Source organism: Ammospiza caudacuta, chromosome 7, assembly GCF_027887145.1.
Source record: "Ammospiza caudacuta isolate bAmmCau1 chromosome 7, bAmmCau1.pri, whole genome shotgun sequence".
Classification (NCBI taxonomy): domain Eukaryota; kingdom Metazoa; phylum Chordata; class Aves; order Passeriformes; family Passerellidae; genus Ammospiza; species Ammospiza caudacuta.
The window spans coordinates 22,110,473-22,124,968 of NC_080599.1; the positions used below are offsets into that span (position 1 = coordinate 22,110,473).

At 47.3% G+C, this 14,496-nt stretch overlaps 1 protein-coding gene across 1 annotated transcript in view; it reads right to left on the reverse strand.

Moving 5' to 3' along the window:
• PAPPA2 (pappalysin 2) overlaps positions 1-14,496 on the reverse strand; it is an 86,914-nt gene that overhangs the window by 58,682 nt on the left and 13,736 nt on the right. The window contains exon 3 of the mRNA XM_058808176.1: positions 883-1,028. Coding sequence (XP_058664159.1) covers positions 883-1,028 — 146 coding nt within the window. The remainder of the gene's footprint in view (positions 1-882; positions 1,029-14,496) is intronic.

The following is a 14,496-nucleotide window of genomic DNA, read 5'->3' on the forward strand; positions in this document are numbered from 1 at the left end:
TCACGCACTTGTAAAAGCAGAAGGTCTAGGTCTGCTGTGCAGGTGTCGGGAGTAATTATTTCCAGTTACTTATTGAGAAACACTTTAGACATTTTGACTGCAAAATGTAAAGGGCTTTGCCAGAAAACTCCAACAACTGAAGAGGTGTTAGGAGAGGCAGGAAAAAGCGAAACAACAGAAATAGCAGGAAATGCACAAAACAACCACATTCTAGGGAACCAGTAGACGTTTTGGCTCTTTTGCAGCCTACGAGGACTGATGACCTTAAGGGTCCGCCCTGAATCCTCTGAGGCCAAGGAGAACCTTGCCTCCAGCAGGTAATAGGCCAAGTTATAAAAACATGGTAAAATTTGATAGTTATCCTCACACTTGCAGCTGGATTCGGAAGTGGCCAGTTCTGGCTGCTGCCTGGGCAGCCCTGGAGTTGCTGAAATCTACCATCCCAGCTCTGAGAACACTGACACTTCTGGTTTGTATCTGTTTGCTATTATGTACTGCAGAGTGAAATTCACTGTCTCCAGAATACTAAAAGGTAGACCTTGAACGTTCAGGAGAAACCAAATGTGAGTAGAACTCTCTCCAGAGCCTGCTCTTATGGTAAAACTGTAGTCCCACTACCTTCACCATCAAAAGTTTCTCATAACAATGTTGAAGCCCCTTGTCAGTGGGTAATCTCACAACCCTACCCACATGGATTCAGAGAATAGACAGCTGTTTTCCTTGCAGCAGCAGCTGTTGGTACACCCAAATCCTGTTATTGTGACCTTCGTATGAAACATCCACAACGCTGAAGCACAACACATCCACCTCTATTTGCCAAGTCGAGGAAGAGAGAAGAAAACCAATAATTCTGAGACCCCAGGAATGGGATAAGCTACTTACCCAGGTGACTGAGGGCCTCTTTGTCCCACGGCCATGTGGCAGCACCAGCCAACTCTTCCCTCACCGAACTGGCAAAGTAAATATTGAGGAAATGGGTGCTGTTCAGCTTCAGAGCCTCCTTCAGCTCCTTCACGCTCATGTAAGCCCTGAAATGTCAAAAGAGAGGAAATATTCATCACACATTCCAAAGAGAGGGAGGAGAAAAAGTGAGGAAAAGTGGGAGCCACCCAGAGACATCCTACAAAGGAGCATTGGTGTTCAGGGGCCTTGTGGCCCAGAGTGGCCGGCTGACTCCTGAAATTCCGCATTGTGCAGGATGCCTCCCAGACCCAAGCTGGCACCAGTGCCAACTCAGGCTGCTTTGACAGTGCCAAGTGTCTCCTGCAACCTGACATGAGGAACCTGGACTGGTGAGTCTTGTTTCAGAGGGAAAAGTGTCTGGACCAGACCTGGAGACAACCTCAGCTCTGAAACCGAGAGCGTGTTAAAGCACTGAGATATTCAGCATTTCCACAGGATGTCCTGTGACACTGCAAACTCTGCTCTGTAAGGTGCAAGTTCATGTAGTGAGGGGTTTGGGTGTGGGTGGAAGGCACTCATGCAAACCTGAAGAAGTTTTGCTCATTACAGTAGCTTTGTTGGTGAGTTCTCATCCCAGACAAGGCTTTTCCAACCATGGCAACAAAAGAAGCCCCACAAAATATGAGAATAAATGATAAAATATGATAAAACAGGAGGAGAAAATATGAGATGAGGAAGGAAATGCAGAGGTTTGTCATGCTAGGGAAAAGAGAGGGGGTTTGTCATCAGAAAAGCAGAATTTGAGTTGGAAGGAGAGAAGAATTAATCCAGAACTCAACTGCTTCTAACAAGGGTTTTTCAGGGGCTGCCCTGATAGGAATGTACACCACACCTTACTGTTGAGAGCAGAGAGGGTTTGTCAGCTGGGGCTGAGAAGTGTCTTCTCCAGCTTCTCTAGCCTTTCTGGGCTTCCATTCTATCCCTTTCCCCAGGAAAACCAGTATGCCAGAGATGGCAGTATGTGGTAAAAACAAGGGTGTCCCAGCAGTGCACAGCCACATCTCTCATCCAAACACATCCCAGGGAATTGCAAAGGAAGAGTATGAGCAAAAGATATCTTGGAACATGCTCAAAAAAAAAAAAAAAATTAAAAAAATTTTCTTGCAGCTCTGCTCAAAATGGACCTTGGAGAAGACTGCCCCCTCTGCTCATGATCTGGATCTTTCAGATGAGGTTTGGGATGTCTACAGGAGCCAGCAGAGAAAAAGCAAGATTTCCCAAAATAAGCTTAATGAGAAGACGGCAATCTCTGGAGCCAGATTCATCAAAGGGCAAGTTTAGAGGGGAAAGTCTCCTGACAACACTGCTGGCTGTCTCTCCTCCTGTCTTCAGAGCTGGGAATAAAGAGTTGAAAAAACACTGGAATGTGATATCCAAGACATCCATTTCTAAAGGCCACAGGAAGGTAATGGGCTAGGAGAGGTGGGTAGCAGTCAGGAAATTTAGGTTTCACTCTTCCCTCTATGTGAGTGTTTCTGCACAGGTCAAAAGACTGTATCACATTCACCAGAACATCAATCCCAGCACTGGTCTTTAGGGAGTTTATGTCCTCAACTATGCAAAACAATCAAAGTCTAACCTAATATCAGCAATAATAATTCCAATAATAATAGCAATGGAATTTTAGGGTCTTGGACTGTGCTGCAAATGCCAGGTACCCTTTTAAACGGACTTTAATGATCCTTGTGGGTCCCTTACATCTTAGGATATTCTATGATTCTATAAATTAGGCACTACCATTTCCACCATCTGTGCCATAAACCTCATTGTCTCCACATTTCTATGACTTGTCTCTAAGTCTTTAAAACTTGAAGACCCTGGCCCACAGTTTGTGAAGCCATTCATTTAAGAGATTCTGAGCAAGAAAAAAAAAACAACTCATGGAAAGGCTTTAAATACATCACTGTGGAATGATGATGGAAACACACCATTGTGGAAATATGTCATAAGAATGACTAAACCTGCAGCATGAGGCCAACAGCAACATTAAGGTGGCAGAAAGCATTTCATTTATTCCCATGCTTCCAGGAGCAACTGGCACCTTTGAGCTGTGTGGAGAGATTCTGAAGGGAGCACAGCTGTTTCTGTACACTGGGCTCACCATGAAGGAACACCAGCTCTGTTTGAACAAGCTGCTTCTGGTGGTGTCCTTTAGCAGTGATGCCCATTAGTGCATTCCTCATTACATGGGATGACAGACAGGAAGATGAAGCTGAGGATGGGCTAAGGGGAAAAAGGCACGTTCTCATCTGAGATGTGAAGTGAGAAAGGAAACCCTTTTCCTTTCTTGTTTGAAATGGCAAGATCCCTAGTCAAGCTGTTACACCAACAGGCTTGTTTAGAAAGAAAAAAGTTGCTACAGCAAATTGAAGAGAAGAATAAAAAAATGAAAAAAATAAAGGATTCCAGAAATAAACTAGAGCAGGGTGGCATGTGGAACAGAGCTGGGAAAACCCAAGGGCTATTTCCCTGGACCTGAAACAGCAGAGGCTTTCAAAAGCCACTGCTGACTTGGGAGGTGTCAGATAATCAGAGTCTTCTGACTGCCTCTCTCCTACCAGTGAGCCCCAAAAAACCATCCCAGGCTGGAGGCATCTGACCCATGTTCCCAGGAGCTCCAAAGATTCAGTGACTTCAGACAGATCTTGGCTGGGCTATGTGGCGAGATGAGATGACCAGCTTGTCTTCACCAGGCCCTGAGATCTCCCACCACAAAGCAGCATTCCCAGAACACTTTCCCCAGCCACATCAGCTTGTGGAGAGAAAACTCTCCCAACCGGAAAGGACAAATTAGGAGAACTCGATCCTTTGCCTGTGATGTCTGGCCTGAGCATCCCAGACACGCGCCACGCTGACGCCACCCCTCCAACCCAACCAAGGCGGGAGCAGGCCGGGAGGAACAGATAGTGAGAAGGATAAACAAACCTGAAGGACATACTTGTGGCATGACTCGGAAGGAATAGAAGCAAAAATTTCATAGAAATAGAGCATAAGGGTGGGGAAGGGGGAGAGAAAGTCTCCTTCACTCATCAAAGCTGCTCGGGGGACACAGACTTAAAAATAGCATCAATTCCTGACCTATGATATCTCGGAAAAATAGCCCCAAAGCCTTCCAGGCTGTCCAAATTCCAAGAGCCGACGTCAGCCCTATTCAGAGGGATATTCCTGCAGTCCCTCTTCTGGAGACATGATGTTTTTCTGGCTGTCGCCTGCCATTCCCTTGACATTAGCAACATTTTTTGTCAAGGCTTAATTATAAATAACTAATGTCCTCCATTGAGAGATCTGGATGGTTCAGGGATGTGTAAGGGTTAGAGGGAGCAGTTCCAGCACTGACAGCTGTTCAGATGGGTTGGATAGGCAAGGAGAAGAAAGGACCCCAATTTCACCTGCTATGGTACAGAAAGCACAAATATTCTGCTAACATCCCCAAAGATGTGAGCAGAACAATTCTAGAATGGGCAACTCCACTTCCCCTCAAACTACATTTCCTGCTGGCATCCTTAGGTTAGACAAAGAGCATCCAACTGGCATCTGACCCTTTTGCTTCCTGCCAAGGTCAGGCTCTCCACCTCCTTCAGTGCTTCTGTGATTTTCACCGAGGTGAAGGCAGAGCAGCCTTTGGTCTTCACAAACAGCCTAAAGCCTCCTCTGCTTCCCAAATCATTTTCCAATGCCTACAAGACTAGAGTATTCCAAACTAGATGATATTTACAGTAGGATGGGAAACCCAACATGGAAGCACAAAGGAAGGACAGAAGGGTACGTGAAGGTACAGCTATCAGCTGGAAGGAAGGAAAGAAGGAAAACAAACCAACCCCAAAGAACAGGGTAGAGGACAAAAGAGACAGAGATGGGACATCAGGTTTGACAGATTCAAAGTCAATGTTTTTCCAAGGGCATCCAAGCCAGCTGTGTGGTGATGCCACCTGGAGCTGGGGGAGCACTTGCAGCCCTGGAAGAGTGAAGCTTGCAAGAAGAGTATGTGCAACAGTAGAGAAAGATTAGGGATGGGAAGGCTATGGAATGACATTATTAGGCATGAGAATGGGAATGAGCACCATCCAAAATGATGGTATTTGAAGGGGTGAGCCCAAAAATGGTGGATTCCCTTACAACAGCGGTTATTGGCTCAGAGTTCTGCTGAATGGCACTGTTTGATGGCCTGACACTAAGGCACCACACTGTATCCTGTTTTACTTGTATGAGGGGCTGTCATCGTGTGATGCTTCTTGCTGCTGGAAAAAGGAAAAGAAGATGGAGCAGCTTTAGTGACTGTCACCACAGAACAGCATAATCAGAGACTCCACTGCAGACTGAGAGGATCTCCACAGGTCATTCTGATCCCCCTGCTCAAAACTAATCTAATTAGATTGCACTGTTCAAGGTCATCTAGGGCCTCAACAGCCTCAAGGACAGAGGTTTCCCAAACTTTCTGGGCAATTTATTCTAGTGTCCAAGCATCCTCAAGTTAAAAATAATTTCTAATGTCTAATCCAAATTTCTTACATTCCCAATTATGTCCATTGCTTCCTGACAATTGTCTTCTTGGAGTCCTGCTCCATCTTCCCTGTGTCACCCCTTCATATCAAGGGAGAAAAGTCATCAGATGAAAGTAGATTTGCATGGTAAACTGTTACTGCAGTAGACCTTACTTTATTAAAGTCTAAAGAACCAAAGTTCCCTTTCTGAGCAGTTGAAAAAATCATACTCCACCTGTGATCCCAGACCTCCCTGGAGAAGTCACATTCTTTTCTCAGGCTTTTCCTTGGAACCTTTTGTCCTGACCACAGGGGAGACAACACCTTCCTAACCTGGTTGTAAGTCAGGCACTGAGCTGGCTTGGTCAAAGGAGAAGACTTGATACACCCAGGAGAGACAGAGCTGTTGCAGCTTTTCCAGCACAAATTTCTGGGAGCAACAGCAGGACCATTGCTGGTGGGCAAGTGGAAGAGAGGAGAGGATCTGCCAGCACAAAACACAGTCAAGCTGTAAAACAAGCCTGATGTGGGAGAAGGGCAAGAGTGGCACTTTTTAGTGACAGCTACACCATAACAGGAAGCCTTGGGGGCACAGTGGCCATGATGAGCAGGACACAAAAGATGGCACCTCCAAATGAAAAGCAAGGCCAGCACATACCCCCTGCAGTACCACAAATCAAACTGAATTCTCTGGGTACCGCAAAGGGTGCAGCATGTAATGCCACAGGAATTCCACTGCAATTCAAAAATAGGAGTCTTTTCCCTGTAGACCTTTCAGAGGGGATGTGGGAGTGGGGTTGGGTGGAAGCTGTCCAAATGCCCTCCATGGACAACTGGAAAATACTTGAGACCCAGCCAGCTCCAGCTAACCATACAGCCTAAAGAAGTCACAGGGGATTCCTGGCACTGCTTTCATGTTTTTCAACCACTGCAAGGAAATTCCTCTTCCTACTTCCTGCAAGCAGAGAGGCTCCCTTTTCCCCCAAACCTCTGCTTGACAAATGAGGAATCCCTCAGACTTCCCAGAAATGAGCACCAGTCTGCCAACAACATTTTTAGTGTGGGGGTAAAACATTTCTCCAAGGCTGCAAAGGGTTAATGACAAACACAGCAACCTTGTCTCTGAACCACAGCTCAATCCACAAAGACAGGTGCTGATCCAAATGGTGTGAACATTTTGGGAGAACAGACTCTCTAAATTCATCTGTGAAGGGAGATGCTTCTCTAGGTGGTGAGCCAAAGTGGATATCTTCCATTTTGGCCCACCAAAGCACTCCTCTGTGTGTGACCCTGGCACAGAGGATGAGGAGTTACCTGCTCTGTTTCCAGACGAGGCTGATGGTCATTCTCGTAATTGCAGATGCCTCACACTCTGGGTTTACCTGCCCCAAAAGTTCTGGCATGAACACAGCTGGGGGGATGCTGTGTTTTTGAGTCCTTCTGTACTTAGTGAGCCTATTTGCATCCCCATGACCATGTCTGGGAGCTCTGACTCCAGTCCAGCACGCTGCTGGTACACCACAAACATTCTCTGCCAGCATCATGACAACTTGACAAGGCAGTAACATCCAAATGACTCTCATCTGGACAGGCTTTGGTAACACAGCCAGATACAAAACACATGCAAGATGGGAAGGGAAGGCTGAGAAAGAGCCAGACATTCCCCTGGGATCACGGGAAGCACAACACTGCTGGAATAATACCCTCTGTAGTGCTCAGGAGCCTTTCATCAACTTCACTGGGTGCTGGACTCCAGCCAAAGAGCATTTGAGTCCACAAGGGATGAGGATATCACACAGTTCTTGGACATGGCTGGAAAAATCCACCTCTGAGGCACCGGCAGCACGAGTAGAAGAGCTGCCATCACCAGCAGGACAGTTTAAGTTTTGCATGGGTGGCTGAGTAGATGCCAAAGAGGGTGGGAGGGCAAAACAGAATCCTTCAGGATCAGGAGGCTCCCTCATGTATGAGCCATTCCTGTTGGATTCAGAGATAACTCTCAATCTCCATGTGTGAGCATGGGACTGAGGCAGTAGGAGATGCTGAAGGGTCAGAGAGCTGTACTGGCAAAAGCTGCAGATGGGATCAAAAAGACACATTGTAGTTCAAGGCTATGACCCTTCCACAAGAGATTTACAGGGGACAGGGAGCTAGAGGGCTGCAGATTGCTAGCACACAGCTCTGTTACATCAGAGGGTAGTACACAACTCCTTGAGGTCAGATTTGGGAAAGAAATACATTAACATCAGTGTTAGACCAGAAAGCCTGCAGGGCATTTTGCCCTGAGATAGGCTGAAAAATAAGTGCTGCTAACAATGGCATGGCCCAGATATTCCTGGAAGTGTTGGCTAAAAGGTTGTTCACTAAATCATCACTGAATCAGCCAAAGGCAATGCTATTTTAGACCTGGTTTTGGTAAGCAGTGCACAAATTATGAAAGAGCAGATGAGAGAGAGAAAACTTGGCCTTAACTTGTAATGAGTGTATTCAGATCAACTTAAATGGAGGGATGAACACAGGTCTTGAATGAAGAATTGAAAACCAGGACTGACCAGCAGACACTGCTGCATCATAGCTGTCAGGGAAATGGAATGCCCTGAAATGAAGCTGACTCCAGTGAAAACAAAGAGTTAAAGATCCTTTCAGAAATAAGGGCAAAAGAAGGAAGAAGCAGATCTGCTGAGGAGCTGAAGCTCAGTGTAATTGAGGTGCATCTCTGGACAAAATTACAGTATGGTCGCAAACCTTTTTCCACGTTTGACTACATGGTAGTGGAGCAGAGCTCAAGATAAAGACAAAAAAAGCCAAAAAAAAAACCCAAAAAAACCAAAGGTGGCAGCAGTTGGATGGGGGCTGAAGTGTCAGTGGGACTGGGTGGATGACAGACCACTGGGGAGGTGGCAAGTCCCAACTCCAAAAGCATGGGATATAGTAATATGTAGGAATATAGAGCAGGGGGCAAAAAGCAAAAGGGAAGTGTGCAGAAATACAAATATTCGTAGATAAAACTCAGTGGATGTAATACACTTGCAGGGAAATGCCACCTTGGATCCAGAAGGACTGGAAAAGAGCTGATAGGGGACTTGCAGAGATGTCTGAGAGGGTGAACAAGGATGACAAGGAAACACACTGATTGAGTTGTCCTCTCTCTAAAGTCCTGTTCCCACCTGGTTCTCTCACCTTGAAAGGGGATGAACTGTTTTTGTGGTTCTAGGAGAGTGCTCTTGAGAACTCCTAGCACTCACCCCTTTAGCCTGCATGGAAGTGAATCCCTCCTAACTGAGCTTTGGGCCAGCTGCAATTTACTCTTCAAAAATCTGAAACCTTTGTCTTAGCACTAACCACCAGCACTGTAGCAGAATCCAAAATCCACAATATTGTGATCACTGCAGGCAAGACTACCACTAGCCAAGCTCTTACAGGCCAGGTATGATTGGTTTGTGAGTAGCAAGTCCAGCAGTGCCTCATTCCTGGCTGGCACATCCAACACTTGTGTGAGGAGCAGACCTCTACACATTCCAGGAAACTTATGGATGATCTGTGAGCTGCTGTATCATTCTACCAACAGATATCTGGGAAATTGAAGTCACCCAGAAGAACAAAGTTGTGATGACTCAGAGCTTAAATTACTCAAATATTGCTTTGCTGGCCTTATCATCTTGGTTTGGAGGTCAATAGCAGATCCCTACTGTAATATGTCCCTTGGAGACAGCTCCTCTGATCCTGACTCAGAGGCATTTGACAGGACTTCCACAATCATCACAGCTGACTTCCATACAAAGTTCTCCTTAACACAGAGCAAAGCCACAGTCAGGCATCAAGGAGTTGTCTTTGCCTCTGGCATCAGAGCAGGACACCTGGTTTAGAGGAAAGCTGTGTTAATTCCTCCCTACCAGCCTGCCCAGAGACTGTTTGCTTCTCTGCCACATGCTGCTTTCCTCTCTGGATCTTGTTATAGCTCTGTTGACAGCTTACACACAGGGCAAGAGGGCAGAGATCAGTTTTAAGGCAGGTTGCATGTTGGTACTCATGTTTTAGGGTCTGAACTGAGGATGAGAGCTGAATCCAAGAGAATAAGCCTCAGGAGAGGTTAACCCCCAGCTGTGTTCTCACACCATAGTGGGCACCCTCAGGACACCAGTGCCAACGGAGAGCACATGTGCATCAAATGCTGGGATCACAGAAAAACACTGGGTTTGTGATATTTGTGGCCTGAGGGCAGGCTCACTGCCTCGCTCAGCTGCTTGCTGCCATGCACATAATGGGCACCACAGCCTGTCCAAGGGCCCCTGGGGATGGCTGTGCTGGGAATCCCAGCACATCTCCATGTGTCTGTGTAGGCTCCCCAGATAGCCCTGAGCTACCACCAGCCCTGGCATACCTTTGGAGGAAATAAGGTTTTTGAGACATACCCACTGGGACTCAGACAGCATTTTGTTCAAGTTGCTTTTCAGTTTCCAAAAAAAAAAAAAACCCAAAACCAAAAAGCTGATGGTTGTGGCTATTTGATAGACCTGTAGTCATTCTCTCCTGAGCTCCTGGAGGAGTCAGTCCTGTCCTGCAAAAAGCCCCAAGGCCAACCACCAATAACCCCAAGTGGTTCTGCTGCCTGACACAGAACCCACTGCAAGAGAAAGTCCCACAACACTTGTTCTAGGGATGACTGTCTGCAGTTCATCCAGGAACACAAACCCATCGATTCCTCTCCACCTGTCTCAAATTAAACTCTCTTAGGGAGGAAAGGACCAATCCAGTCCACTGCCTGCTCCATTCCCATCACAAATACCATCCAACACCACCACACTGCTGGAGGGGAAGGGGTGTCTTTTCCATGAGAGGCCTCATGGAAGCATCAAGACACGGCCCCATAGCACAGACATCATCCCTAACAGGAGAGGTCTTGGGGAGACAGCAGCAGGAGGAAGAGGAGCGCTGGGCCAGGCACACACAGCAGAGAAATCCAGGGCTGTGGGAGGGAGCAGAGTGAAGCTGATTGAAGGAGGCATGAAGGGAGACAAACAAGGGAAGCCTGGCCTCTGGCTCTGCAGGGACTGCCTGACCTCGCCTCCAAGGGGCACGGCAGCTTCAGGCTGACGCCGGCGGCGAGCCTGCGGCCCGAGAGCTGCTGCTGCTGCTGCCAGAGAGGGCAAGCTGCACAGCCCCAGTCTGAAAGGACAGCTGGGGCACAAAGCTCCCCATGCTCCTCTGCCCAGCCAAGATGTGGGACCCCTTCCTTCTGCACTGCTCTTCCCCCAGCCTTGGTGCATGTCCTGGAAACTGCCCGTTCCGCTCTGCTCTTGTGAGACCCCACCTGCAGTGGTCCAGAGCTGCAGCATTTGGGGCTACCAGGATGACAAAAATGTGGTCCTGTCAGGGTGAGCCCAGAGGAGGCCACAGAGGTGATCAGAGGGCTGGAGCACCTCTGCTGGGCAGTGTTAAGCAACATAGGAAACCCTGTGCCACCACTTGGTCCACAAATCTAGTGTTTCTTACAGCACTTCAGCCCTAAAGCATAATTTGTTTCTGCCAAACAACCAAACTCTACACACACTTGAAATTTAACTCAAAATAGGCTAAATGATCCCAAAAATCTCCTACAGGAGTCTGGCTTTGAGCTTATGTTAGCACTACTGATTCAACCCATGAACCTTCCTTTTCACCCCTCAGGGAAGACAAATCCATGCAAGTCCCATAAACTTCCTGACTTATATGACAATTCTCATGTTGCTTAAGCATAATGGGCCATCAACTTTCCCCTGGGATAAATTTGGCCTGGCAAACTGTCTTTTAGTGCTCTACATCTTGGGGGAGTTGATAGCATTTAGGGTTTATTTTAATGGGAGTCAGTAGCCATGATCAATTGTAAAAGCTCTATTTCCACGGAAATGGGAATTTAATAGATTTTTGAAAACACTGGTTATTGACCCAATGGGCCTTAATGGCTTAAAAACAATCTGATTGTCGTGTGTATGAGTAAATGTGTGTGATTTTCAAATGAATACTGGAATAGGTAGTAAAAACCCATTTAAATGGCAGGAACCTGGTCAATAGGGAGTCTCCATTTGCGTGCCTGGCTTTTCTATTTCTATCCGAGTGAATCACGGCCATCTCTTCCTCGGAGAGGCTTACCATTTCCTCATGGCTGAGATCATCCTGAAGCACATGGCCCATCTGAGCCCCAGGAGGGTCTGGGGATGTCTTTCATTAGACCAGGCAATGATGCAGAGCTCTCAGAACAGCCGGGCTCCCAGATGCTTCCACGGTGGGAGCGGAGCATGCATGGACCATCTCTCATGGATGATGCACCCATTGCTCACAGGGCAACTCCTTAGGAGCTCAGAAGACATGTGTGCCTCAGACTCTTGGGTTTAAACTCAACCTACAGGCTCCTTCAGGGAAATTCCCAGGCAGAAATCTTGGTTTGTCTGGGGTTGACATATATCAAAGACATCAACAGGAGCAAACTCCAAAGGAATGCACTAATTGCTAAGAAGCAATGGACAGACTAAACCCTGATATTTATTCCACTGACTGAAGGCCCCCTGCTCCAACTAGGGCATGTATTAAGGGTTATCACCCCCAAAAGCTCTCCAAGGTCTACCAAGCACAAGGCTGCAGTTATTCCTCATTTTTCCCACCATTGGAGCAGCTCCTTCCTGGCTGCCTTTTTTGTGAGGCTGCAGGAACAAAGAGACCTAAGATTTTTACCTCTGTGAAACCAAACTGAGGGTTCAGTGACCACAAAGAGGAGATCCAAGGACAGGTGTGCAGTACAGGAGGGTTGGCAAGATCCCTTAGAATAAAGCAGAAAAATCCCCAAGAACATGAAAATTCCCAAATTTCAAAGGGACATCTGTTCTCCTGATCCCTCTAACCTTCTCCTTCAAAAATACAATTAGAGAGTTCAGAGCCACAGACTGTTGCCTCTTCTGTTGTTCTCATCACTGGAATAAGCAAAGGAGACAAATACTCCAGGCTCCCCACCTGCTTCCACCCCAGTAATGCATCTCCCACTTCCATGTTCAAGTACCATGGGTTGGTTGAGGTTGGAAATGACCTGGAAGACCATCTCATTCCACCCCTCTGCCATTGGCAAGGACACTTTCCATTAGACCAGGTTGCTCCAAGCCCTGTCCAGCCTGGCCTTAAACATTTCCAGGGACGGGGCAGCCACAGCTTCTCTGAGACATTATCCTTGACAACATGGAAAGAGCTGTAGTTGCAGGGAGTTAGTAAAAAAAAATTGAAAAGAATGAGTTAAAGCTGCAGTTTGGAACCATGGAGGGAATGAAAAAGAGCTCTGCCTGAGAGAAAGGCAGTGAGGCAGCAGCTCAGGGAAGGAGAGGGGTCCAGCCTTGCCCTCCAAAGCCCAGCTGAGGCAGCATCCCAGCTCCAGCACCCACCACCAGCCTGGGAGAACTTGCTATCCACAGCACAGGGCGAGCACTCACCTTCCTTTGGCAAGGGGTCACACAGTGTGTGGGAGAGAGGGCAAGCAAGAAGCAGCAAGGGAAAAGGAGAAATGTGTTTGCAGCCCTGTGTGGTTTTGGGAGGCAGAACTCAACGGTGGCAAGTTATTCTAGAGCCTCTTCCAAGCCAAACAAAGTCAGGGATGGTTCCCTTTCTGTCTGGATTGTTTGTTTCTAAGCAAAATGAGGAAAAACACCCCAGGCCAGAACAAAGTTTTACAGGTCTTTTTTTGCCTAAGGTTGCACAGATCAGCCTTGTCCCACCTAAGCTACAAGAACAGATCTGTAAATCAGTTATCTTACTTTTTGCTTACAACAATGTTCCTGGCTTAGGGAAGCCTTATGGCTTTTGAACTGAGGTGTATCAGGAGGCAGCTTAGTCCTGACAGAAGGCATGGCTGGCAAAGAGGGGCCAGACCACAAATGGGTTTCTGCATGGATGCAAAAGGCAGAACCCTGAGCTTGAGGCCATCTCCAGAAACAGCCAAACTGACAAGGAGGGGAAAAAAAAACCAGTCTCTCTTCTTCATCCAGCCTCAAACTGACAAGCAGGGCAGAAAAGGCACCGCAAACACTGCAAGGATTTCTGCTGGTGCCAGACAAGCCTGCAGCCAGCTGCAGTGGGCATCCCCATCCACCAGCAGGGCAGCATAGGCAATAAAAGGGTGGCAGAAGATCAGGGTGATGCCCTTCCAGTCCCTGGTATGTAACTTCTGCTCAGATTCCTGGGCACTGGCAGGATAAGGATGCTGTAACAGGCAGGCAGTGGATCAATTTGCTGAGCAAGGATGATGCTCCCAGGGCATTAAGCTAACTGCTCAAGAGGAACCACACAGCCCTGTGGTCAATAAACCCCTCCTTGTGCACTCTACACCATGATGGCAATGTCCAAGATCCAAAACATTCACCCTAAACTTCTCACTGAAGGGCAAAATCTTATAACCATGATATTGGTAAGGAAAGGGATTGAGACAGAAGAAAAGAAATCTGTTCAAGCCAAACATCTCCAACTTGCTTTTTATATGCATTTTTTTAAGGGTAAAACCAAGTCCCAAGCCTCCAACTTTTTTTAGATCCAGGCAACTGAGTGTCCCAGCCAGAGCAGAAAGTGCACAAGCTAGTATTCTAAAAATGCCTTCCTCACAGATATAAAAAGGACATGAGATAATTTGTTGGGGAAATTCTGTAGTGTAACAATCATACATTAACAGAAAAAAAAAAAATATAAAACCAAAGCTGCCTCTCATCCCCAGCACAGCCCTCAAGAGGCAACAGTCACAAACATTCAGCATCCTTGTCCATCTTCAAGCCTCCACAGCAAGTCCTGTGCTTCACACCATCTCAGTTGGTTTGGGTGCTGCTGGACTCACCCCACTGCCCTCTGGAAGGGGGCAATTTGATTTCCTAAATAACAGTGGTGGCTGGGCCAAGGCAAACCAAGAGCAGTGTGTTATACCAAGAGCAGTATGACTCCCCTGGCTTGGGCTGAGGCTGCCAGCCCGGGGCAGATGGAACCATCCCAGAGCCCTGTCAGCGCCGGGTGTCCCTGCCCATGGCTGCCAAGCTCCTGCCACCCCGGCTCC